Below are 25,954 nucleotides of genomic sequence, written 5' to 3' on the forward strand. Positions count from 1 at the left end.
CAGGGTTGTGTCGTCTGCAAACTTGAGAAGCTTGACAGAGGTGGCTGTGGAGGTGCAGTCATTGGTGTGGCAAGAGTAGAGGAGAGGGGAGAGTACCCATCTTGCGGTGCCCCTATGCTGAGCATTTGCGGGTCCGAGATATGTTTTCCCATCTCACATGCAGCTTCCTGTCTGTCAGGAAGCTGGTGATCCACCGACAGAGTGGTTCAGCACAGTCAACTCCGAAAGTTTGGAGTGTAGTGGCTCTGGCACAATGGTGTTGAATGCAGAGCTAAAATCAACAGGCGGTACCAGGGTTATGTTTCTGATCTTCAAACCTGCAGTAAAACTCATTCAGGTAGTTCTCAGCTGACGATTGTCCAAAGAACGGGGGGCTTTCCTCTTATAGCTGGTGATTTTTTGCATGCCCTTCCAAACTGAAGAAGAGTCACTAGCTGAGAACTTGCTCCTCAACTTCTCAGAGTACCTTTCCTTGGCAGCTCCGACTCCTCTTCTCAGCTCTTTATTGATTAGGCTATCTTTTAACTCTTTAACGATTAGGCTTTCGGATTGACGCATATTTGCCCCCAACTCACCCCCCTCCCCCCTGGATTTTGAAATGGATATGTTACATCTGTATATTATTTGATATTGTTTAAAATTATTCATATGGGGAAAGAAAATATAATAGCTCTAAAACCTACCTTAATTTTGCAATCTCACTAAAGATATTCCCCCTTTCCCTCCCCCATCTCTCGCTCCCCTCCCTTCCCCTCTCTCTCTCTCCAGCTTCCACATCCCCCCCCCACTCTTACTGGCGGGGGGGACGAAGATATAGGTGGCGTGGGCCCAGCGGGGGTGGCGCGGGCCCAGCGAGGGTGGCGTGGGCACAGCGGGGTTCAGCGGGTGTGGTGTGGGCCCACTGTGGGTCAGCGGGGGTGGCGTGGGCCAAGCGGGGGTGGCGTGGCCCCAGCGGGGGTGGCGTGGGCCAAGCGGGGGGTGGCGTGGGCCCCAGCGGGGGTGGCGTGGGCCGAGTGGGGGTGGCGTGGCCCCAGCGGGGGTGGCGTGGGCCGAGTGGGGGTGGCGTGGGCCCAGCTGGGGTCAGCCGGGGTGGCGTGGGGGGAACATGGCTTGGGCCCTGGTTGGGGGGGGGGGGGGGAGGCAAGCGGAGCTGGCCCCACCACAGCGGCGTCTGGTGTTGGGGTTACAGCCGCTGGGTTCAGATTCAACCACTCCGCCTGGCGAGGACGGCAACTGGAGGCTGTTGGTGAGGCTCCGACGCCGCGGATGGAGACGCTGGATGGGGCGGGCAGACACCGCACCCCCCCCCCCCCACCCCTCCCCCCAGCCCCGGAGAACGGGGCACTCCCCCATTCCGCGGGCCAGATTTTATTTCCGAATTTATTTATTTATTTTTTCCCCCTCTGAATTTTTTCTTTCTCTGGGGGAAAAGGGGGGGGGGGGGGTCGACATGGACATTCTTACTTATATTAATGCAAAAACACAGAAATAAATAGACAAAAGTAGGAACCCGATGGACAAATTCTTGGCACAGAGAGTTTGGGTCTATGCAACAAGCTACATAGGAGATGGTTGAGACGTACGTCAGAAATATTTAAAGCATAAAAACATAGAAACATAAAAACATGGAAAATAGGTGCAGGAGGAAGCCAGCACCGCCATTCATTATGATCATGGCTGATCGGCCCCTATCAATAACCCGTGCCTGCCTTCTCCCCATATGTCTTGACTCCACTAGCCCCTAGAGCTCTATCTAACTCTCTCTTAAATCCATCCAGTGACTTGGCCTCCACTGCCCTCTATATAACCATATAACAATTACAGCACGGAAACAGGCCATTTCGGCCCTACAAGTCCGTGCCGAACACATATTTTCCCCTAGTCCCATCTACCTGCACTCTCCATTCCTTTCCCATCCATATACCTATACAATGTATTTTTAAATGATAAAATCGAACCTGCCTCCACCACTTCCACTGGAAGCTCATTACACACAGCTACCACTCTCTGAGTAAAGAAGTTCCGCCTCATGTTACCCCTAAACTTCTGTCCCTTAATTCTGAAGTCATGTCCTCTTGTTTGAATCTTCCCTACTCTCAATAGGAAAAGCTTATCCACATCAACTCTGTCTATCCCTCTCATCATTTTAAAGACCTCTATCAAGTCCACCTTTAACCTTCTGCGCTCCAAAGAATAAAGACCCAACTTATTCAACCTTTCTTTGTAACTTAGTTGCTGAAACCTACGCAACATTCTAGTAAATCTCCTCTGTACTCTCTCTATTTTGTTGAGATCCTTCCTATAATTGGACGACCAAAATTGTACACCATACTCCAGAATTGGTTTCACCAATGCCTCTGTGGCAGGGAATTCCATAAATTCACAACTCTCTGATTCAAAGACTGTGGCCCCTGGTTCTGGACTCGCCCAACATTGGGAACATTTTTCCTGCATCTAGCTTGTCCAGTACTTTTATAATTTTATAAGCTTCGATAAGATCCCCCTCATCCTTCTAAATTCCAGTGAATACAAGCCTAGTCTATTCAATCTTTCCTCATATGACAGTCCCGCCAACCTGGGCAGGTTGAGTGAGTGGGCAGATGCGTGGCAGATGCAGTATAAAATAGATAAATGTAAGGTTATCCACTTTGGCTGCAAAACCAAGGAGGCAGATTATAATCTTCCCAATGTTGGGAGAGTCCAGAACCAGGGGCCACAGTCTTAGAATAAAGGAGAGGCCATTTAAGACTGAGGCGAGACAAAACGTTTTCACCCAGAGAGTTGTGAATTTGTGGAATTCCCTGCCAGAGGGCAGTGGAGGCCAAATCACTGGATGGATTTAAGAGAGAGTTAGATAGAGCTCTAGGGGCTAGTTGGAACAAGGGATATGTGGAGAAGGCAGGCACGGGTTATTAATTGGGGCCGATCAGCCATGATCACAATGAATGGCGGTGCTGGCTTGAAGGGCCGAATGGCCTCCTCCTTCACCAGTTGTCTGTGTCTATGCCCTGGAGGTCGTAGTGAATTAGTGTCCAGTTCCAGTGCTTAATTTTAAACTTTGTTTCTAATCCCCTCTCCCCCTCTCCACCCCCACCTTCACTCTCCACTCCCGAATACTCCCATTCCCCACCCCCCCCCCCCTCACTCTACCCCCACGATCACCATCCTCTCATGCTTCTTTCCTCTGTGCTCCACTCAGGCTCAGTAGCGTCACAGAGACTGGCCGACATGCAGGCGACGGTCCTCTCTCTCGCCCTCACCGTTATCCTCTCGGCCTTGTTCTCTCTCGCCGCCGCCATCCCGGTGCCGGAGGTTCAATACCTGACGTTCATTCTGTTCATGATGATGCGATCCTTCCTGTACGGGGGGCTCAGCGCGTTCATCACCATTACGTAAGTTGTGTCCGCCCGGATTAGTATCAAGGGTTAAGAGTGTTTAATTCTCATGTGTATCCAAACAGGTTAAAAAAAACAAATCTACCTTGCAAGAGCCCAGGTAGAATGATAGAATGTTGACACAGGCCCTTCGGCCCACACCAGCCAATATGCCCCAGCTACACTGGTCCTACCTGCCCGCGTTTGATCCATATCCTTCTAAACCTGGCCAATCCATCTACCTGTCTAACTGGCTGCACATTGGTTGTTTTGCACAAAGCTGCAAATTTTGGGTTGAGAGTTGGTCTTATTGCACTCTTACGAAGACAATTTATTTAGAAGTGTGCATTGCACATAAGGGCCAAAGCATCATGCTGTACATCAGGCAGGGGCGCCCCTTCGATTGATCTTGCAAAGGCAGTAATGCCTGACCCAAGCAGCTTTAAGATCTTTTGGAGCCTTAACTCCTGTGCTCTGATGCATCCACTCATGTGCCCTCAGATGGCATGGTTAACAGTGGGCACTTTGATTGAGGCACAGTTGGCAGGTGTCTCATATCTTTTCGCCGTTTCTTCCACCATTAAATCCTGTAACTGATGGGAAGCCGTATAATTAATGGTTCTGGCCAGGTCATCTTCCAACGGTTGACTAGTTCCCGTTGGTATGGCGAATCTAGATGCCATGTCTGGCACTCCTGGCTCTTGGCTCTCATTTGGGGTATGCTGCTCCCCAATACCTCCAACCTCACTCAGGGTCAGAACAAAAGTGCCCCGGTAAGCTCACCTCCTCCATGAGGGAGACATCATGCAGCCCTTCTAAAGGTGCTGCTGCCATGGGGCCTCAAGAAGACCCGCGGATATACGGCTCCTCTTCACAGAGTAGATCTTCCCTATACAGCCCTCTAGTAGAGGTTGCTGCCACGGGCCAATGGGGTGACCCACGGATATAAAGTTCCTCCTGGAACATGACACGATGGAGCATCCTCTCCATCAGGTGCTCCATCTTTGCCAGACGTCCAGAAACGTCACTGAGAGTGGGAGAAGAAACCTCCTGGCCCGACTCATCAGAGTCCTCGGGCCTTACTGATTTTTTGGTGGCTTTTCTCCCTACACGAGTAGCCATGGTGCTTTCAATCGGCACCTGAATAGCTGCCGCTGGCCGTGATGCCAGCGGCTCAGAAGGCGAAATGTGCGCCCGCCCGCTGCCCGCCTCGACCTTCCTTTCAACGCTATCTCCTGTAAACCAGACGTATGCCCCTGTCCCACTTAGGAAACCTGAACGGAAACCTCCGGAAACTTTGAGCTCAACCCAAGATTTCCGTGTGGTTCTTGGTGGTTCTCGGAGGTTTTTGTCAGTCTCCCTACCTGTTTCCACTATCTGCAACCTCCGGCAACCACCTGCAACCTCCAGAAAGAAAAAAGTAGGAGGAGGAGCCCGAAGGCTGAGGGATGGGATGAGACAGCAAGGGGTAACAAAATTGCGGGATCTTTGCGGAAGGCAGACACGGGGGGAGATGGGAAGATGTGGCGAGTGCTGGGCTCACGTTGGAGGTTGCAAAACTGACGGAGGATTACTTGTTGTATGTGACGGCTGGTGCGGTGAAAGGTGAGGACTAGGGGAACTCTGCCCTTGCGAGTGGGGGGATGGGGAGAGAGAGCAGTGTATCGGGGTATGGAAGAGACCCTCATGCGAGCCTCATCTATGGTGGAGGAGGGGAACCCCCGTTCCCTGAAGAATGAGGAGATTTCAGATGCCCTGGTGTGAAACGCCTCATCCTTGGAGCAGATGCAGCGTAGATGGAGGAATTGGGAGTAGGGGATGGAGTCCTTACAGGAAGCAGGGTGGGAAGAAGTGTAGCCCAGATAGCCATGGGAGTCAGTAGGTTTATAGTGGATGTCCCGTCACTCAAAGTCTGGCCACACCCACTGAAGTGGCGACTAAACAGACTCCCCTTTTTCAAAGTCTGGCCACACCCAATAAGGTCTCAAATTCCACAGACAAAGAGCTACATTCTTATTCTAGGTTCAGCAACCCAAGGTCGCCTGCCGTTCTGTTGCTCTGTGCCAAACGTTATTCAAATCTTGAAGGCAGGTTTGTTTTAACGCCTAATGTTGAATTTAATACTGTTTCTCTTCTTCTTCTGCCTCAGTTCTTACTCCCTTCCTCTTCTTCATCTGCCTTTAGTCAGGAAATGCTTAATTCTGTCCGAATTTCACCACCAATTTCCCCTATTTTGCTTTGTCAGGAAAAGGGATCCCTGCACCTTTTCTCATTTCCAAGCCGTTTGGTCAGCTTGTAACTTAATATTCTAAATTTCTTATTATACTTAGAATTCGAATAACACATATGTTGGACGGGGGTACCTCCTTCAATGTTATCCAGAGTATACCCCATAGATAGAGAGAGAGAGAGAGAAAAAGAAAGAAAAAGCAGATTTCTCAATTCTTAAAAAAATACCAATGAATCCCAAATTTCTCAACCAGGAAGACTCGCTAATCGAGCCCCCAGTTTCTCAACTTAGCAGACTCCTTATCCCTTAAAAAACACCGCCCCAAATATCTCAACCAGGCAGACTCCTTAAACGAGACCCCAGTTTCTCAACTTGGCAGACGTCTTAATCATTGAGAGAGAGAGAGCCCCTTATTTCTCAACCTGACAAATCCTCGGATGTCTCAACAAGGTAGGCGCACACCTCGTCCCCTGTTTCTCAACCCAACTAACCATGGGTGTCTCAACAAGGCTGACGAGTCATTTATAGAGGGAGAGAGGAAAAAATAGTGAGAGAGAGAGTGAAAGAGAGAAAGCAGTAAAATACATACACAAAATTCATACGTAAAAATACATACACAATTCATAATTGGTCTTAGCTTTGTTTAACTCTAAGAACCTCAGCTGGGAACAGACCAACTTCTGACAAAGAAACATAGGTGTTTCAAGGAGTGTCTAGGAGTCGGTTACAATGGATAGAGATATTCCTCCCTTTCCAGTCCTGGTAACCTCTGCTCAGTTATCCGGTGGTGGTCCCAGTGAGACCTGCGCGACTACGCCAATGTAAAAGTTCACTTAAAAAGATAGACAAAGTACAAATTCTTAATACCATACAAAGCTTTAATTTAACGTCTGACGGGTGTAGACCTAGAGACCCAGAGGCAACAGTTTTACGTCTGAATCTCCAGCAGCACACACAAAGAAATACCAAAAACCCAAAGTTTATATACCTTTAGACATAAAAACAAATTGCATGATGTAATGTACAAAAACCCTCATCCACCTCCAAATATGGAGTTGTTTTTCACTCTTTGCCAAAAGCCAGTCATCCCAAATGGCATCCTCTAGGCCCCTTCTTATCTGATTAACCTCTTCAACTTACATTAAAAACTTGTAATAGAGCTGCGAGCTTCTCAACTTAAGTAAAAAAACCCTTGTCATGATGGGAGTTGTGCAAATCTCATCATGCATTACAATTAGCTTTTTACGACATGAAAGGTTAAATATGACAACAATCAATTAATAACTAACTCTTTCAGATGTGTTATATCTGGACTTTCAGAAGGCTTTCAACAAGGTCCCACATAAGAGATTAGTATGTAAACTTAAAGCACACGGTATTGGAGGTTCAGTATTGATGTGGATAGAGAACTGGATGGCAGGAAGCAAAGAGTAGGAGTAAACGGGTCCTTTTCAGAATGGCAGGTAGTGACTAGTGGGGTACCGCAAGGCTCAATGCTGGGAACCCAGCTATTTACAATATATTAATGATTTGGACAAGGGAATTGAATGCAACATCTCCAAGTTTGTGGATGACATGAAGCTGGGGGGCAGTGTTAGCTGTGAGGAGGATGCTAGCAGGCTGCAAGGTGACTTGGATAGGTTGGGTGAGTGGGCAAATGCATGGCTGATGCAGTATAATGTGGATAAATGTGAGGTTATCCACTTTGGTGGCAAAAACAGGAAAGTAGACTATTATCTGAATGGTGGCCGATTAGGAAAAGGGGAGCTGCAACGAGACCTGGGTGTCATGGTACACCAGTCATTGAAAGTAGGCATGCAGATGCAGCAGGCAGTGAAGAAAGCAAATGGTATGTTCACATTCATAGCAAAAGCATTTGAGTATAGGAGCAGGGAGGTTCTACTGCAGTTGTATAGGGTCTTGGTGAGACCACACCTGCAGTATTGTGTACAGTTTTGGTCTCCTAATGTGAGGAAATACATTCTTGCCATAGAGGGAGTACAGAGAAGGTTCACCAGATTGATTCCTGGGATGGCGGGACCTTCATATGAAGAAAGACTGGATAGACACGGATTGTACTTGCTGGAATTTACAAAATTTAGGGGGGATCTTATAGGAACTTACAATATTCTTAAGGGGTTGGACAGGCTAGATGCAGGAAGATTGCTCCCGATGTTGGGGATGTCCAGAACAAGGGTCACAGTTTAAGGATAAAGGGGAAATCTTTTAGGACCGAGATAGGAAAAACATTTTTCACACAGAGAGTGGTGAATCTGTGGAATTCTCTGCCACAGAAGGTAGTTGGGGCCAGTTCATTGGCTATATTTAAGAGGGAGTTAGATGTGGCCCTTGTGGCTAAAGGGTTCAGGGGGTATGGAGAGATACTGAGTTGGATGATCAGATGATCATATTGAATGGCAGTGCAGGCTTGAAGGGCCGAATGACCGACTCCTGCACCTATTTTCTATGTTTCTATCTATTCCTCTCATGATTTTATACACCTCCATGAGGTCACCCCCCATTCTCCTGCGCTCCAAGGAAGAGAGTCCCAGCCTGCTCAACCTCGCGCTATGCTCAAACCGTCTGGTCCTGGCAACATCTCTGGAAATCTTCTCTGTATCCTTTCCAGCTCAACAGCGTCTTTCCTATAGAATGGCGCCCAGAACGGATCACGATACTCTAAAGGCGGCCTCACCACCATTTTATACAATTGCAACATGACCTCCCACCATTTATACTCCGTTGTCTGATTAATGGAGGACAATGTGCCAAAAGCCTTTATGACCACCTTATCTACTTGCGACTCCACCTTCAAGGAACCGTGCACCTGCACACCTAGATCCCTCTGCTCTACGACACTGCCCAAAAACACTACCATTCACTGTGTAGATCCTGCCGATGTTAGACTTCCATAAATGCAACACGTCACATTTCTCTGTATTAAATTCAATCAACCGTTCCTCAGCCCACTTGGCCAATCGATCGATATTCTGCTGCTATGTTTCAGACCTCTTCACTACCTGCAAAACTACCAAATTTTGTATCATCAGCAAACATGCTAATATTGCCATGTATTTTCTCATCCAAATCATTGATGTAGATGACAAACAGTAATGGGCCCATCACTGAACCCTGAAGCACTCCACCAGTCACAGTCCTCCAGTCCGTGAAGCAACCTTCCACCATCAATCTCAGCTTCCTTCCATGAAGCAACATTTCTATTCAGTCAGCTATCTCTCATTGGATCCTATGCAAATCTAAACTAAACTAAACGAAACAAAACCAAACGGAACTGAACATAAAAATACAAACACAATTATAGTAAATAGAAAAAACAATATTCATGCCAATCAAGACAAAAGCCTGACATCCCCATTGCAAAACAAGACAGTTCGTTGCACCACGTTTAGTTGGTATTCGTAGTTTTCAATAGGATGATAATTAAGATAAATTCATTAAATTAATAACTACAATACAAATGCAGAACATTCGGAGTCCTTGGTGCATCCAAAGGCATGCCAAAGACGTTCACATTTGAGGCTGGTGTTCGTGAACCTGGAGCTCACGGTTTATCAGACACATGTAGATTCTCCCTGATTGCAGGAGTGACGTGTGTTTGATCCCTTGATGATGCTGGCTGCACTTTTGATGGAGTGCCACTCTCTGTGCGGCAGGTGTCTGGAACGCACTCACAGGCCAGTGGTGGAGGCAGATACGACAGTGGTGGTTCAGTTCACAAACTTTTAGATAGACTCATTGACATGTCAGAGACCGACACAATATGGACAATTTATATTTATACCAAGCATATTAACCTAAATACCTGAATGTCTTTGGAGTGTGAGAGGAAACCGAAGATCTCGGAGAAACCCACGCGGTCACGGGGAGAACGTACAAACTCTGTACAGACTGCACCCCGTAGTCGGGATTCAACCCGGGTCTCTGGCGCTGTAATGCAGCAACTCTACTGCTGCGCCACCATGGCGCCCTTCTGAGCCACCGTGCCGCCCTTATTAAGTATTAGAAAGAAGCACATCGTGCTGCAGTATCTCTGTAGAACATGGATAGGCGATATTTTGGGTCGTGACCCGCCTTTAGACTGGGTATTAGCTATTAGCAGACATGTTAGTCCCATTACGGGAAGGATGAGAGGGATGTGGAGAGGGCGCAGAACGTGCTCCTCCGAGGTTGCTTCTTGGATCAGATACCTATAGCTACAATGAGGATTTGGACAGACATGGACTGTTCTCTGGAATTGAGGGGAGACATGATAGAAGTATATGAAGTTATGAGCGGCATGGGTGGGGTAGAGTTTGAACCTTTTCCCCAAGGCGGAAATGTCAAAGATATGGAAGTATCGCTGTAAGTGAGAGGGACACAGATTAAAGGAGATGTGCGGGCCAAGACCTGTTTTACACAAATGGCTGTGATCACGAAATCTGCCGCTGCTGTGGTTACTGCTGTAGTTACGATGGTGGCGTTTAATAGGCTTTTAGATGGGCACATGTATCTACAGGAAATTGAGAGGTATGGATTACTTGAAGGCACGTGAGAGCAATTTATAACATCTACAGTAAAATCTAGAACATAGAATAGTCCTTCAGCCCACAATTTCTGTGCTGCACATAAAGCGAAGCCCAACATATCCATGAGCACGATCCATGAGCAGCGATTGCTTTCATATCCACGTGCCTATTCAAAATCCTGGGACATGTCACGATTGTATATGTCTCCACCACTCCAGGCACTTTCCACATTCTGTATAAAATACCATCCTACAGATATACAGATATATAACCTGCCCCACGCGGCCCCTGTTTTGCCAATTTTACCTTAAAGCTGTCCTCTAGTATTTGATAGTTCCATCCTGGGAAAATGGTTCTGCTTGTCTAGCCTGTCTATATCTCTGATAATTGTATACATTTCCATCAGGTTTCCTCTAAATGTCTGGCATTCCAGATAAAACAGTATGAGTTTGTCCAAACTCTCCTTGTACTTATTACCCCCCCCCCCCCCCCCCCCCCCCCCCCCCCCCCCCTTCCCCCAATCTATGCATCTGGTAAACTTTCTCTGTGTCCTTTCCAAAGCCTCTACACCCTTCTTGTCAGGGCCAGATTTAGCTGAAGAGAGGCCATAAGCTATTTCACTTGTGAGCCCCCCCTCCCCCCCCCAATCCCCTACTACCCCCACAACTAGAGGACCATGACTACCCGACAGTGACAGTGTGACACTTTTAGATCGTACTGTATGTTGTCATTAAACAGTTGGTTTTAAAATACATATTGGATTCACCGTGGAGCGGGCGATGCCTTACCTGGATCACCGTTTGAAGTTCTGGAGTGTTGGGCCTGCTGCTTCAACATCATGGAGCTGTGGTTTGCGGAGCTCCCAGCCTCGGGCTGCGCTGATTTCAACATCGTGGAGCCCTGGAATCCCTTTGCCCAGGGCTGCCAGCGTGAATCTCCGCCCAGCTCAGCCTGTGGACTTCGGGAACTCCGGTAGGAGGTGGCCGATTCGGAAGTGCCAGAGTTGGGAAATATTTCTCAAAGAATTGTTCCTTATTGACAATTATATTGCAAAACCTGAATCAAAACTGAATCAAATCTGCTTGAAAAGGCTAACTTATAACTAAACAAACAGGTTCACTTCTTAATAAACAGACAACTCACAAAGCAGTTTGTTAGACCAATTCAAAACTTTACTAATTATCGGCGATGGAAGTGGCAAGGAAAACAAACCCCAGCCAAGTGAGCAACACAGACACTTGGCTGTCCTCTCTCCACTTCCCTGAACACAGAATGACATGGTATTATATAGTGTTGAGGCGGTTGATGTCCTGCCGGCAGTTTAAAATAAAATGGTCTAAGGCTGGAAGATGGCCATGAGGGGGGGTCCATTGGAGATGGGAAAGGGGATTATCAATTGGGGCGAGGACTCCTTCCCATGGAAGAACAGTGTGAGGCGGAGGCGACAGAAGAAGGGCTCCAAATCGCGGCGGGCGCGGAACTCATTGAGGTGGGGAAAGGGGGACAAAGGTGAGGCCGTTCGGTATCTGAGAGGGGGCGGTCAGTGGGGATGGTGAACACACTGCAGGGTTGGGGGTTGGGGCCGGAGGAAGGCAAGTGAGTGGACTGAGGCCGAGGTGATGTCTGGTGGGGGGGCGGTGGGTGGTCAGGGGTAGGGGGTATGAAGACTGTAGTGTGGGTGGGGAAGAGCTGGGGTCCCATGGTTTGAGGTGAATTGGGAAGACCCAGTGGAACAGCCACGGAGGTTACCACGGTTAGGGGACTAGTACTAGGACCCAGCGCATTCAAACTCAGGGGAGTTGGAGTCTGCAGCATGGAAACACAGGCCGGTGCTGAGTCCAGGCTGCAGGTAATGCGACGGCTGCAGGCTGCTGGAGGGCGGTGTAGAGGCGAGGGTCGGTGGGCAAACAGTAGGAGATCCCGGTGGGCGAATGGTCGGTGGGGCGGCGAGGTTTGACCGGTCTGGTGAGGCAGCGAGGTGAGTAGGCTCTCCCTAGATCTCGAGGCCCTAAGCTTCAGCTTGTCTAGCTTATACGTAAATCCGGCCCTGCTTCATGTCGTGGGGTAAACTGAACTGTACACAATACTTTAACTGCATCCTATAAATAGTTACCATGGCATTATGTTCGGCACTAACTTTATGGGTGGAAGTGCATGTTCCGGCGCTGTACTTTCCTATGTTTCGTGTCCTGTGATCACATGGGGTGACACACATGGCCTGTTATGGTGATATCCTTTCCGCACAATCACGCGGACTCCTCCCTTTCCTCTCGCTCGGTTCCCTCCATGCCACTTTGGGAAACTCTACGGGACAACACGGGCGGTGGCGGCCATCATTTCCCTGCTCCAATATCCTCTCTTCATCATCATTAATGGTCCCTTGCAGGACGATCCATTGTACGTAAGTACTGGAGGCCTGTGAGCTTGGAATTGGACCCTGTGAGGGGTGGTGCAATTTGGGACATCAAAGCAGGGCAGGGCTGACACTGTAAATGGTAGAACCCTGGAGAGAGTTGCAGAACAAGGAAGTCTGGAGTGCAGGAGCACGGTTCCCTGAAAGTGGCGAGTCAGTTTCAAATTTTATTTTTGGTTTAGATTTATTATTATCATCCATTCTAATTTGGTCCAGTGAAAAATGTTGTTTTGCATACGATCCAAAAAGAACAGGCAGATAAAAATACAATCACGTCAAACTCAAATACGGCAGATTGCAGATAATCCTTTAAACCAGTTCGGTATTCCGAAAAACGCAAGGAATCCTGCGATTTGTCAAAGGTCAGTCACGATAAACACCCTCGGCAACCGTGCCGCCGCATGCACATAGACCCGCACCCTATCCGCAGCCAGGATCGAACCCGTGCCTCCAGCGCTGCGCACGCTGTCGCATCACCTCTGGACCATCCCCGTCACCCGTCACCCGTCACCCTTCCCCATCCCCATCCCCATCAGATGGCTGTCGGAGACACTTGCGGTGAACACGGACTGACAGGACACCGGCCCGCCACAGCGGTGGCCCAGACACACAGCCAGCGCGGAGTAAGAAGGGCCAACTCATGCTCAGGTCAGCCTGTCCTGCCGGCTCGGTTAATCCACAGCCCTAGACTGACGGGACACCGGCCTGGAGCAGTGAAGCTCGCGTTTTCGCACTGCGCAGGCTGCAATCCCGGGTCGCCTCCACAACGGCCGGCGCCCCGCCAGTCCATAGCCGCCGGTCAACCCAGCAGGACAGGCAGAGCTGAACCAGCCCAAGGCCACCCCGGACATCCCCGGTCACCCCGGACAGGGACAGGACACCCGGGAGGGGACAGGGATGGCCCAGCAGCAACTCAATGGGGCCTGCTGCGCCGGAGACAAGGGCCCGATCCCGACCACGAATGAAATGCAAGTTTACACCCATGCAGCAGCACAACGGCCAAGAATGTTTATCGCGAGCACATGATCTGGGCATGTGCAGTCGGAATACCGAACTCGCTTAACGTAGCCCAGCAGTTCCATCGACGATGTCCACAAAGAGTTAGAGGTGACCCGGACAGTACAATAGATGATGACAGACTGTTCCAAACCCTGATAACAGAGGTGATTTGTTAGTCTACTGGTGTGCGCTTTCAAAAGTCTGTACTTTCTGTAGAACAGCAGCCGGGAAAAGAAGGAAGCAGTTGATTATGTTGGCTGAACGTGGCGAGTAAGATAAACATTGTGGAAGGCGTTTACCATTCTTTCCTTTATTGGGAAGGGTAGTGATTACACGAGTTGGGACATGTTGATGCAGCAGAACACCACTGCGTTAAGTTTAGTTCGCCCAGTGACACGAAGGCTGCCATTAAGCCGCAAACGGTTCAGAACAGATTCGCCATGATACGTACTTCCTGGTTTTGCGGGCTTGAGTTGTAGGGAGAGATTAGATAGGCTGCGATTGTTTTTCTCATTTTCTTTGGGGCACAGGAGACAGTGAGCTGAAAATATCGAGGTGTACATGAACGTTGAAAATGCGACCGTCATAGACCTTTCTTCCAGGATTGAGGGCATAGCCTTAAAATAAGAGGGGGGGGGGGGGGGGGGGGGTTTGAGATGGTCTTCATACGTAGCACCTTTTCACACTTGGTGGGTAATCCATATCTGGAATGAGCTGCTAGAGGAAGCTATAGAAGCGGATGCAATTACTTTTGAAACACATTTGCTCAGATATATGGATAACAAGGTTTGATGAACGGACATTTGGATAGGAAAGTTTTAAGTGAATATGGGCCAAATGTAGATAAATGTAACAAGCGCAGAATGCCAATTTGGTCGACCAGATGTTCCTGCTCTGTACAGCTCCATGACGCCCCTGTGACCTAGTCAACTAACAATGGTACAAAGCGATGGATGGAAATACAATACTAAACACCTTAAACTATAGCCAATTGCGAGGCACCGCATTTTACCAACGGCGTGAAGGCTTTGGAAAAGGTGGCTAAGAAATGACTGGACGTGTCTGTGGACATACCCGATTATCTAACGTCGTTCTCCTGAGAGTGGGGATGGATCAATGGCTAGACAAACGTAGACCAAACCGTAGGAATGTTTACCCCAACTATATTGGGAGACACGGATTTCTGTGCCTATGTCGGAGGATGCAGGGATCATAAAGATCGAAGGCGGGAGACAGAGGAAGCACGGCCTGTGGGCTTTAGTTACATGGAGCCATGGCAAAGGCTGGGACTTTTGTCTTTGGAGTATTGGAGACGATAGAAGACTAAGATTCAAAGGCGTGCAAGATCATGAGGGACACGGATAACGTGAACGATCACAATCTGTTTTTACCCTAGGGTGGGGAGCATAGGTTTATAGTTAGAGGGGCAGATTCACTCAGGCGATATTTTCAAGTTCAAGTTCAAGTCAAGTTCAAGTGAATTTATTGTCATGTGTCCCTGATAAGAAAATGAAATTATTGCTTTGCTTCAACACAACGGAACATAGTAGGCATTGACTACAAAACACACGAGTAAATAAACTGATAAAGTGCAAATAACAGATAATGGGTTATTAATGTTCAGAGTTTTGTCCGAGCCAGGTTTAATAGCCTGATGGCTGTGGAGAAGTAGCTATTCCTGAACCTGGTCATTGTAGTCTTCAGGCTCCTGTACCTTCTACCTGAAGGTAGCAGGGAGATGAGTGTGTGGCCAGGATGGTGTGGGTCTTTGATGATACTGCCAGCCTTTTTGAGGCAGCGACTGCGATAAATCCCCTCGATGGAAGGATGGGCAGAGCCGATGATGGACGGGGCAGTGTTTACTACTTTTTGTAGTCTTTTCCTCTCCAGAGCGCTCAAGTTGCCGAACCAAGCCACGATGCAACCGGTCAGCATGCTCTCTACTGTGCACCTGTAGAAGTTAGAGAGAGTCCTCCTTGACACACCGACTCTCCGTAATCTTCTCAGGAAGTAGAGGCGCTGATGTGCTTTCTTGATAATTGCATCAGTGTTCTCGGACCAGGAAAGGTCTTCAGAGATGTACACACAAGGAATTTGAAGCTCTTGACCCTTTCAACCATCCCGTTGATATTAACGGGACTGTGGGTCCCCATCCTACTCCCTTGAAAATCCACAATCAGTTCCTTTGTTTTGTTGGTGTTGAGGGCCAGGTTATTGCGCTGGCACCATATGGACAGCTGCTCAATCTCTCTTCTATACTCGGACTCATCCCCATCAGTGATACGTCCCACAACAGTGTTGTCGTCAGCGAACTTGATGATGGAGTTTGCACTATGATCGGCTACGCAGTCATGAGTATAGAGTGAGTGCAGCAGGGGGCTGAGCACGCAGCCTTCAATCGGAGTTGTCTGTATCTGGAATGAGCTGCCAGCACAATTTATAGAAGCCGACACAATTAGGACTTTGGACAGGTGTACGGAGGGGAAAGGTTGAGGAAGATGTGGGCTAAATGCAAGCAAATGGGTCTAGCTCATGATGCTAATAATGTGGACCGAAGAGCCTATTGGGTGACGATGGCACTTACCTGGGAGACATGGGGAAATGTTCGCCAGGGGAAGGAGTGGTGCTAAATTGGAGGCATCCACCTGATGGAGTGATAGGGACAGATTGTACAGAAATTTCATAAATAAAGCAGGCAAATCCCTGGACGTGATAGTAATGTTCAACCATGCAAACTATCACGGGGTTTGGTGTTAACAGTAGTTTGCGCAAAACATTTGCAGCATAAAGTGGAGGATACAGTGTTAAGGTGAGAGGGGCAAAGTTTAAAGGGAATGTGCGGGGTAGGTTTCATTTTGTGCACAGAGAGTGGAAAGCACATCATGTGAAGAGACAGTGAATGGACCGGAAATGGATCATGTGTAGCAACACTTATAGGGGTGTATTATAGACCACCGAATGGGGAGCGAGAATTGGAAGAGCAAATATGTAAGGAGATAGCAGAAGAAGAGGATTTCCAAAGTCTACAGAGTGATTTAGGCCATTTGGAAAAATGGGCTGAAAGATGGCAGAGATGGAGTTTAATGCTGATAAATGTGAGGTGCTACACCTTGGCAGGACAAATCAAAATAGGACGTACATGGTAAATGGTAGGGAATTGAAGAATACAGTTGAACAGAGGGATCTGGGTATAACTGTGCATAGTTCCTTGAAGGTGGAATCTCATATAGATAGGGTGGTAAAGAAAGCTTTTGGTATGCTAGCCTTTATAAATCAGAGCATTGAGTATAGAAGCTGGGATGTAATGTTAAAATTGTACAAGGCATTGGTGAGGCCAAATCTGGAGTATGGTGTACAATTTTGGTCACCAAATTATAGGAAGGATGTCAACAAAATAGAGAGAGTACAGAGGAGATTTACTAGAATGTTGCCTGGGTTTCAGCAACTAAGTTACAGAGAAAGGTTGAACAAGTTAGGGCTTTATTCTTTGGAGCGCAGAAGGTTAAGGGGGGACTTGATAGAGGTTTTTAAAATGATGAGAGGGATAGACAGAGTTGACGTGGTAAAGCTTTTCCCTTTGAGAATAGGGAAGATTCAAACAAGAGGACATGACTTCAGAATTAAGGGACAGAAGTTTAGGGGTAATATGAGGGGGAACTTCTTTACGCAGAGAGTGGTGGCGGTGTGGAATGAGCTCCTAGTGGAAGTGGTGGAGGCAGGTTCATTGGTATCATTTAAAAATAAATTGGATAGGCATATGGATGAGAAGGGAATGGAGGGTTATGGTACGAGTGCAGGCAGGTGGGACTAAGGGGAAAAAAAAATTTGTTCGGCATGGACTTGTAGGGCCGAGATGGCCTGTTTCCGTGCTGTAATTGTTATATGGTTATATGTTATATGGTTATAGCAGATATTAGTAGTAAGCACAAGGTGGTGATTAGGGGAGATTTCAATTTTCCACACGTAGACTGGGAAAAATATTCTGTAAAAGGGCAGGATGGTTTGGAGTTTGTAAAATGTGTGCAGGGTAGTTTTTTGCAGCAATACATATAACCATATAACAATTACAGCACAGAAACAGGCCATCTCGGCCCTTCAAATCCGTGCCGAACACTAACTCTCACCTAGTCCCATCTACCTGCACTCAGCCCATAACTCTCCATTCCTTTCCCGTCCATATACCTATCCAATTTATTTTTAAATGATAAAAACTAACCTGCCTTCACCACTTCCACCGGAAGCTCATTCCACACAGCTACCACTCTCTGAGTAAAGATGTTCCCCCTCATGTTACCCCTAAACTTATGTCCCTTAATTCACAAATCATGTCCTCTTGTTTGAATCTTCCCTACTCTCTATGGAAAAAGCTTATCCACATCAACTCTGTCTATCCCTCTCATCATTTTAAAGACCTCTATAAAGTCCCCCCTTAACCTTCTGCGCTCCAAAGAATAAAGACCGATCTTGTTCAATCTTACTCTGTAACTTAGGTGCTGAAACCCAGGCAACATTCTAGTAAATCTCCTCTGTACTCTCTCTATTTTGTTGACATCTTTCCTATAATTTGGCGAACAGAATTGTACACCATACTCCAGAATTGGCCTCACCAATGCCTTGTACAATTTTAATATTACATCGCAACTTCCATACTCAATGCTCTGATTTATAAAGGCATGCACACCAGATTCCATCTTCAGGGAAATATGCAGTTATTCCCAGATCCCTCTGTTCAACTACATTCCTCAATTCACTACCATTTACCATGTACGTCCTATTTTGATTTGTCCTGCCAAGATGTAGCACCTCTCACTTATCAGCATTAAACTCCATCTGCCATCTTTCAGCCCACTCTTCCAAATGGCCTAAATCTTTCTGTAGACTTTGAAAATCTACTTCATTATCCACAACACCACCTATCTTAGTATCATCTGCATACTTACTAATCCAATTTACCACACCATCATCCAGATCATTGATGTATATGACAAACAACAGTGGACCCAACACAGATCCCCGAGGCACCCCACTAGTCACCGGTCTCCAACCTGACAAACAGTGATCCACCATTACTCTCTGGTATCTCCCATGCAGCCACTGTTGAATCCAAATTGCTACTCCACTATTAATACCCAACAATTGAACCTTCTTAACCAACCTTCCACGTGGAACCTTGTCAAAGGCCTTACTGAAGTCCATATAGACAACATCCACCGCTTTACCCTCATCAATTTCCCTAGTAACCTCTTCAAAAAATTTGAGGTACCTACTAGAGAAGGGGCAGTGCTGGACCTCCTGTTCGGAAATGAGACAGGTCAGGTGACGGATGTATGTGTTGGGGAGCACTTCGGGTCCAGTGATCACAATACCATTAGTTTCAATATAATTATGGAGAAGGTCAGAACTGGACCAAGGGTTGAGATTTTTGATTGGAGAAAGGCTAACTTTGAGCAGATGTGAAAGGATTTAAAAGGAGTAAACAGGGACATTTTGTTTTATGCGAAGAATGTAGTAGAGAAATGGAGGACATTTAAAAGTGAAATTTTAAGCGTACACAATCTTTATGTCCCTGTTCGGTTGAAAGGAAAGAGGAATAATTGGAAAGAGCCATGGTTTGAGGGAAATTGGACACTTGGTTCGGAAAAAGTCAGAAATCTACAATAATTAATAGCAAAAGGTTAACGAGGGATAAAATTGGTCCATTAGAGAGTTAGAGTGGACAGCTATCTGCAGACCAAAAGGAGATGGGGAGATATTGAACAAATTAATTTTCTTCGGTATTCACCAAAGAGAAGGATATTGAATTATGTGAGGTAAGGGAAACAAGTAGTGTAGCTATGGAAACTATGAGGATCAAAGCAGAGGAAGTACTGACACTTTTGAAAAATATAAAAGTGGATAAGTCTCCAGGTCCTGACAGGATATTCCCTAGGACATTGAGGGAAGTTAGTGTAGAAATAGCAGGGGTGATGACAGAAATATTTCAAATGTCATTAGAAACGGGAATGGTGCTGCATGATTGGCGTACTGCACATGTTGTTCCATTGTTTAAAAAGGGTTCTAAGAGTAAACCTAGCAATCATAGACCTGTTAGTTTGACGTCAGTGGTGGGCAAATTAATGGATACTAAGAGATAATATATATAATCATCTGGATAAACAGGGTCTGATTAGGACCAGTCAACATGGATTTGTGCCCGGAAGGTCATGTTTGACTAATCTTCTTGAATTTTTTGAAGAGGTTACTGGGGAAATTGATAAGGGTAAAGCAGTGGATGTTGTCTATATGGACTTCAGTAAGGCCTTTGACAAGGTTCCACATGGAAGGTTGGTTAAGAAAGTTCAATTGTTGAGTATTAATAGTGGAGTAGCAAGATGGATTGAATAGTGGCTGAATGGGAGATACCAAAGAGTAATGGTGGATAACTGTTTGTCAGGTTAGAGGTCGGTGACTAGTGGGGTGCCTCAGGAATCTGTGTTGGGTCCACTGTTGTTTGTCATATACATCAATGATCTGGATGATGGTGTGGTAAATTGGATTAGTAAGTATTCAGATGATACTAAGATATGTGGTGTTGTGGATAATGAAGTAGATTTTCAAAGTCTACAGAGAGATTTAGGCCATTTGGAAGAGTGGGCTGAAGGATGGCAGATGGAGTTCAATGCTGATAAGTGTGAGGTGCTACATCTTGGCAGGACAAATCAAAATAGGACATACAAGGTAAATGGTAGCGAATTGAGGAATGCAGTTTAACAGAGGGATCTAGGAATAACTGCGCAAAGTTCCCTGAAGTTGGAATCTCATGTAGATAGGCTGGTAAAGAAAGCATTTGGTGTGCTGGCCTTTATAAATTGAGTATAGAAGTTGGGATGTAATGTTAAAATTGTACAAGGCATTGGTGAGGCCAGTTCTGGGATATGATGTACAATTTTGGTCGCCAAATTATATTAAAGATGTCAATAAAATAGAGAGAGCACAGAGGAGATTTTCTAGAATGTTGCCTGGGTTTCAGCACCTAAGTTAGAGAAAAAAGTTGAACAAGATAGGTCTGTATTCTTTGGAGCGCATAAGTTTAAGGGGGACGATAGAAGTCTTTAAAATTATGAGAGGGATAGACAGAGTTGACATGGATAAGCTTTTTCCATTGAAAATAGGGAAGATTCAAACAAGAGGACATGATTTGAGAATTAAGGGACAAAAGCTTAGACGTAACATGAGGGGGAACTTCTTTACTCAGAGAGTGGTAGCTGTGTGGAATGAGCTTCCAGTGGGTGGAGGCAGTTTTGATTTTATCATTTAAAATTAAATTGGATATGTATATGGACGGAAAAGGAATGGAGGGTTGTGGTCTGAGTGCAGGTAGATGTGACTAGGTGAGAGAAAGTGTTCGGCACGGACTAGAAGGGCCGAGATGGCCTGTTTCCGTGCTGTAATCGTTATATCGTTATATGGTTATATGTGCTGGCAGAGGAGATCAATTTAGCTTCTCATCACAACCAGTAATTGAATGGTCCTGTCCCTGTGCTGCTCACTTCTATGTTTAAGAGGGAACTGCAGATGCTGGAGAATCGAAGGTTACACAAAAAAGCTGGAGAAACTCAGCGGGTGCAGCAGCATCTATGGAGCAAATAATCCTCCGTCAGTTTCGCCACCTCCAACGTGACCCCACCACTCGCCACATCTTCCCATCTCCCCCCATATCTGCCTTCCGCAAAGACCGCTCCCTCCATAACTCCCTTGTCAATTCTTCCCTTCCCTCTCGGTCCACCCCCTCCCTGGGCACTTTCCCTTGCAACCGCAAGAGATGCAACACTTGTCCCTTTACCTCCCCCCTCGACTCCGTTCAAGGACCCAAGCAATCGTTCCAGGTGCGACAGAGGTTTACCTGCATCTCTTCTAACCTCATCTATTGCGTCCGCTGCTCTAGATGTCAGCAGATCTATATCGGTGAGACCAAGCGGAGGTTGGGCGATCGTTTCGCCGAACACCTCCGCTCGGTCCGCAATAACCAAGCTGACCTCCCGGTGGCTCAGCACTTCAACTCCCCCTCCCACTCCGTCTCCGACCTCTCTGTCCTGGGTCTCCTCCATGGCCACAGCGAGCAGCACCGGAAATTGGAGGAACAGCACCTCATATTCCGTTTGGGGAGTCTGCATCCCGGGGGCATGAACATCGAATTCTCCCAATTTTGTTAGTCCTTGCTGTCTCCTCCCCTTCCTCAACCCCCCTGCTGTCTCCTCCCATCCCCCAGCCTTCGGGCTCCTCCTGCTTTTCCCTTTCTTGTCCCCACCCACCCCTGCCCCCGATCAGTCTGAAGAAGGGTTTCGGCCCGAAACGTTGCCTATTTCCTTCGCTCCATAGATGCTGCTGCACCCGCTGAGTTTCTCCAGCTTTTTTGTGTAACCTGCTCACTTCTATGTTCTTTGGTCCAAAGCTAAGGCCGAGAGGCCTCAGCGGTGTAACCCAATGTGGGCTCTAGGCTGTGCTCTGCCCTTAGACTGACCCTCTTTCTCTTCATTAATTCCATTCTGACTTAGATGAACATCGCACTTATCGTTCTGGTATCCTTGACGTTTGTCCACCCAATCAACGTCTACATCTACTGCCAGCGGGCCAAGCACCAGAGGGGAGCGTCAAACTGAGGATTGAGCGAGAGAGAAAGAGAGAGATTGAGGAAGGTCAAGAAGGAGATAATGTTATAAAATATGCTTCTAAAATGATGAAGGAGACTTTCAACATCGAGCACTATGAAAATCATCCATTTTTGGATAACGCACATAGGATTGGGAATAAATCTGGTCGCCAAGATAAACCGAGAAATTTGATTGTTCGGTTTCACTTCTTGCAGATGAAGGAGAATATTCTCCAGGCAGCAAAAAAGTTGGGCGTGGTTGAATATGAAGGATGCAAGTTTCGGTTTGTTCCTGATTATAGTTACGAGTTTTTGGAAATTAGAAAGTCTTTCCATAATGTAATGTCTGAGTTGTTTAAGAAAAAGTTGCTCCCTGCCTTACTTTATCCAGCTAGACTGCGTATACGACTCTTTAATGGTAACATTCGATTTTTTAATAATCCTCAAGACGCTTCCAGCTTTCTGGAGGCTTATGAGGGTGAAGTTGCGACCAGGAACAATTAATAGCTGATTAAGTTATAATTGGAAATTTACTGTTCCTATTTTGACAATATATCATTTTGTAATGATTATGATGGTATCGAATAACAACTTTTACCTTCTCTAAGATACTGTTAATTTAATATAATGGTATATACACATTATTTTTTAAGATTTTCTTTGTTAGTTTTTCTATTTTTAAAATTGAAGGAATGTTTCCCCCCCTTGTCTTTAGACAAATTAAGTGAACGCAGTTCTTGTTTTTCACATTTTGACCTTGGATATATAATATGAAGTAACTCTTGTGTTCCACTGCTAACATGTACTTTTTTTAACCATAACATTAATTTTGTTTTGGCTATTGAGTGCAATTTATGCCTTCTTTTTATGTTGGGTGCTGTCATTAGGAGAGATGGGGGTAGGGAAGGGATTAGGTAGCGTACTGACTGTCTACTAGTCAGTTTCGGGCTTTTCATGGGTGGGGGGGGTCTTTTGCTTTTAGCTTATCTTTTTTCATCTGTGCAGAATCTGAACTACAACAATGTCTGAAATGTCATCACCTCTGGCTCCGCCCTAGATTTTTCTTCTTCCAGTATCATGCTTTAAGAAATTAACCCTTTACATTCCACATGATTTTTACAAACAATATGGATCAAGTTATTAACTTCCTTTCATGGAATGTGAATGCGTTGAACCATCCCATTAAGAGGATTTTTTTTTAAGTTCTTCGTAGACTAAATGCTCAGATTATCTTTGTTCAGGAAACTCGTGTAAGGCAAGATGACAATCAACGATTTTTCAAGTTTCGGAGAGGACAGCAGTTTCATTCAAATTCACAGGCTAAGGTGAAAGGTTGATTTAAGGGACAGAAATTGTGTGGTAACATGAGGGGGGACTTCTTTACTCAGAGAGTGGTAGCTGTGTGGGATGAGCTTACAGTGGAAGTGGTGGAGGCAGGCTCGACTTTATAATTTAAAAATAAATTGGATAGGTATATGGATGGGAAAGGAATGGAGGGTTATGGTCTGAAGGTAGATGGGACTAGGGAAGAATAAGTGTTCGGCACGGACTAAAAGGGCCGAGATGGCCAGTTTCCGCGCTGTAATTGTTATATGGTTATATGAAAAATGTCTCTATTTTTATTGACTCCTTAGTTCCGTTTGTTCATTATGAAACAATTTCTGATCCATATGGTAGATTTTTGGTGATTACCGGTGTTCTTCATAACCAAAAAGTTACTATGGTGAATGTTTATGCACCAAATATTGATCACCCTGAGTTTTTTAAACAGTTAATTGCATCCTTTCCTAATTTAAATGAACACTTTTTAATAATGGGTGGAGATTTTAACTGTTGTTTGAACTGCTTGATGGACAGATCTGCATCTGATCAAGTGCTTCCAAATAAATCAGCCAGTTTTATCAATTATTTTTTACTTGACTCTGGAATGTTAGAAGTCTGGAGATTCTTACACACAAATGACAAAAAAAATAAAAAAAATTCTATCATGTATATCATAGTTACTCTAGGATTGACTACTTTATAATAGATTCTCGGCTAGTTTCATCGGTCACTGCATGCGAGTATGATGCAATTGCTATTTCTGATCACGGACCACTGAAACTATCAATCAAACTACCCGATTCCAAGATTAGTGCTAATCAATGGCGATTTAAAACTACTTTGCTTCAAGATCTAAATTTTGTTAATTTTATTAAAGATCAGATTGCTTTTTTCTTCTTAACAAATTCTACTAAAGAAATATCCAATGGTGTAGTCTGGGATGCTTTTAAGGCATATATTCATGGACAAATTATTTCATATTACGCGGGATTAAAAAAATAAATTCAAAATGAAATATGTATATTGGCTGATGAGATTAAAGAAATTGATAAAAAATATTCAAAAGCTCCTAGTTTAGAGCTCTATAAGAATAGTGTTGAACTTCAATTGAGACACGATTTGTTATTAGTATCACCGATTGAGAATCAGCTACTTAAAACCAAAAGTCAATTTTATAACATGGTGAAAAATCTGGTAAATTACAAAGAAACATAGAAAATAGGTGCAGGAGGAGGCCATTCAGCACTTCCAGCCAGCAGCGCCATACGTTGTGATCATGGCTGATCATCCCCTATCAGTAACCCGTGCCTGCCTTCTCCCCATATCCCTTGACTCTACTAGCCCCTAGAGCTCTATCTAACTCTCTCCTAAATCCATCCAGTGACTTGGCCTCCACTGCCCTCTGTGGCAGGGAATTCCATTACTCTCTAATTACTCGTTAATCAGTTGAAAGCGGTGTCGGCCAAACGTCAGATTACTAAAGTGAGTAAATGGGATGGTACACTAACTGTAGACCATGATGAAATTAATAAATCCTTTCAGGAATTTTATACCTCCCTATACCAATCAGAATTTCTTACTGATTCCAATATAATGCATGAGTTTTTAAAGAAACTGAACTTGCACAATTTATTACATAATGAGTCTCTGTTGTTAGACGAACCCATCATGGAGAAAGAAATACAGAAAGCAATCCTCTCGATGAATTCTGGTAAAGCTCCCGGTTTAGATGGGTTTATGGCAGACTTTTAAAAGTATTTATCAAGTTTACTGTCTCCCTGGCTATGCAAGGTTTTTAAAGAAGCCTTTTTCCAATCCAATCCAATCCAACTTTATTTGTTAAGCACTTTAAGACAACCAATGTTGACCAAAGTGCTGTACAGAAGAATAAACAAGACATCATAAACAGACAACATAACAGAACATAACATAACAGCTCACATAAAGCGCAAAAATTACATATGAAATACAACAATAAATTAAAAGACATAAAACATGAGTAAAAATAATAACCACGCAATAAAGCAATCAAAATAAGAAATTAAATCAAGTAAATAAAGTCGACATCTTACTGGGTATCAAAGGCCACGGAGAAGAGATGGGTTTTAAGAAGTGATTTAAAAACAGACAGAGAAGAGGCCTGTTTAATGTGGAGAGGCAGATCGTTCCATAATTTGGGTGCCAACACAGCAAAGGCACGGTCCCCTCTGAGCTTCCACTTAGTTTTAGGCCCACTCAGGAGCAGCTGATTATCTGACCTGAGAGAGCGGGTGGGTGTATACCTTTTACAATTACGAGATTGAATAAATATACGACTAATCCAATAATAAGACATACATTTTGAATATGGTATCAATTTCGTAAGTTTTTTGGATTGAATGATTTTATCTTATTGAATCCTATCATATCTAATTTTCTCTTCCAACCTTCTAGTACTGGTCAAGCCTTTCTGTTATGGAC

At 45.5% G+C, this 25,954-nt stretch overlaps 1 protein-coding gene across 1 annotated transcript in view; it reads left to right on the top strand.

Moving 5' to 3' along the window:
• LOC129711787 (equilibrative nucleobase transporter 1-like) overlaps positions 1 to 25,798 on the top strand; it is a 33,941-nt gene extending 8,143 nt beyond the window's left edge. The window contains exons 4-5 of the mRNA XM_055659722.1: positions 3,200 to 3,392; positions 22,077 to 25,798. Of these exons, the coding sequence (XP_055515697.1) occupies positions 3,200 to 3,392; positions 22,077 to 22,080 (197 nt within the window). The 3' untranslated portion in view covers positions 22,081 to 25,798. The remainder of the gene's footprint in view (positions 1 to 3,199; positions 3,393 to 22,076) is intronic.
• The last annotated feature ends 156 nt before the right edge of the window (positions 25,799 to 25,954 follow it).

The sequence above is a fragment of the Leucoraja erinacea genome, chromosome 31 (assembly GCF_028641065.1).
Source record: "Leucoraja erinacea ecotype New England chromosome 31, Leri_hhj_1, whole genome shotgun sequence".
NCBI lineage: Eukaryota > Metazoa > Chordata > Chondrichthyes > Rajiformes > Rajidae > Leucoraja > Leucoraja erinaceus.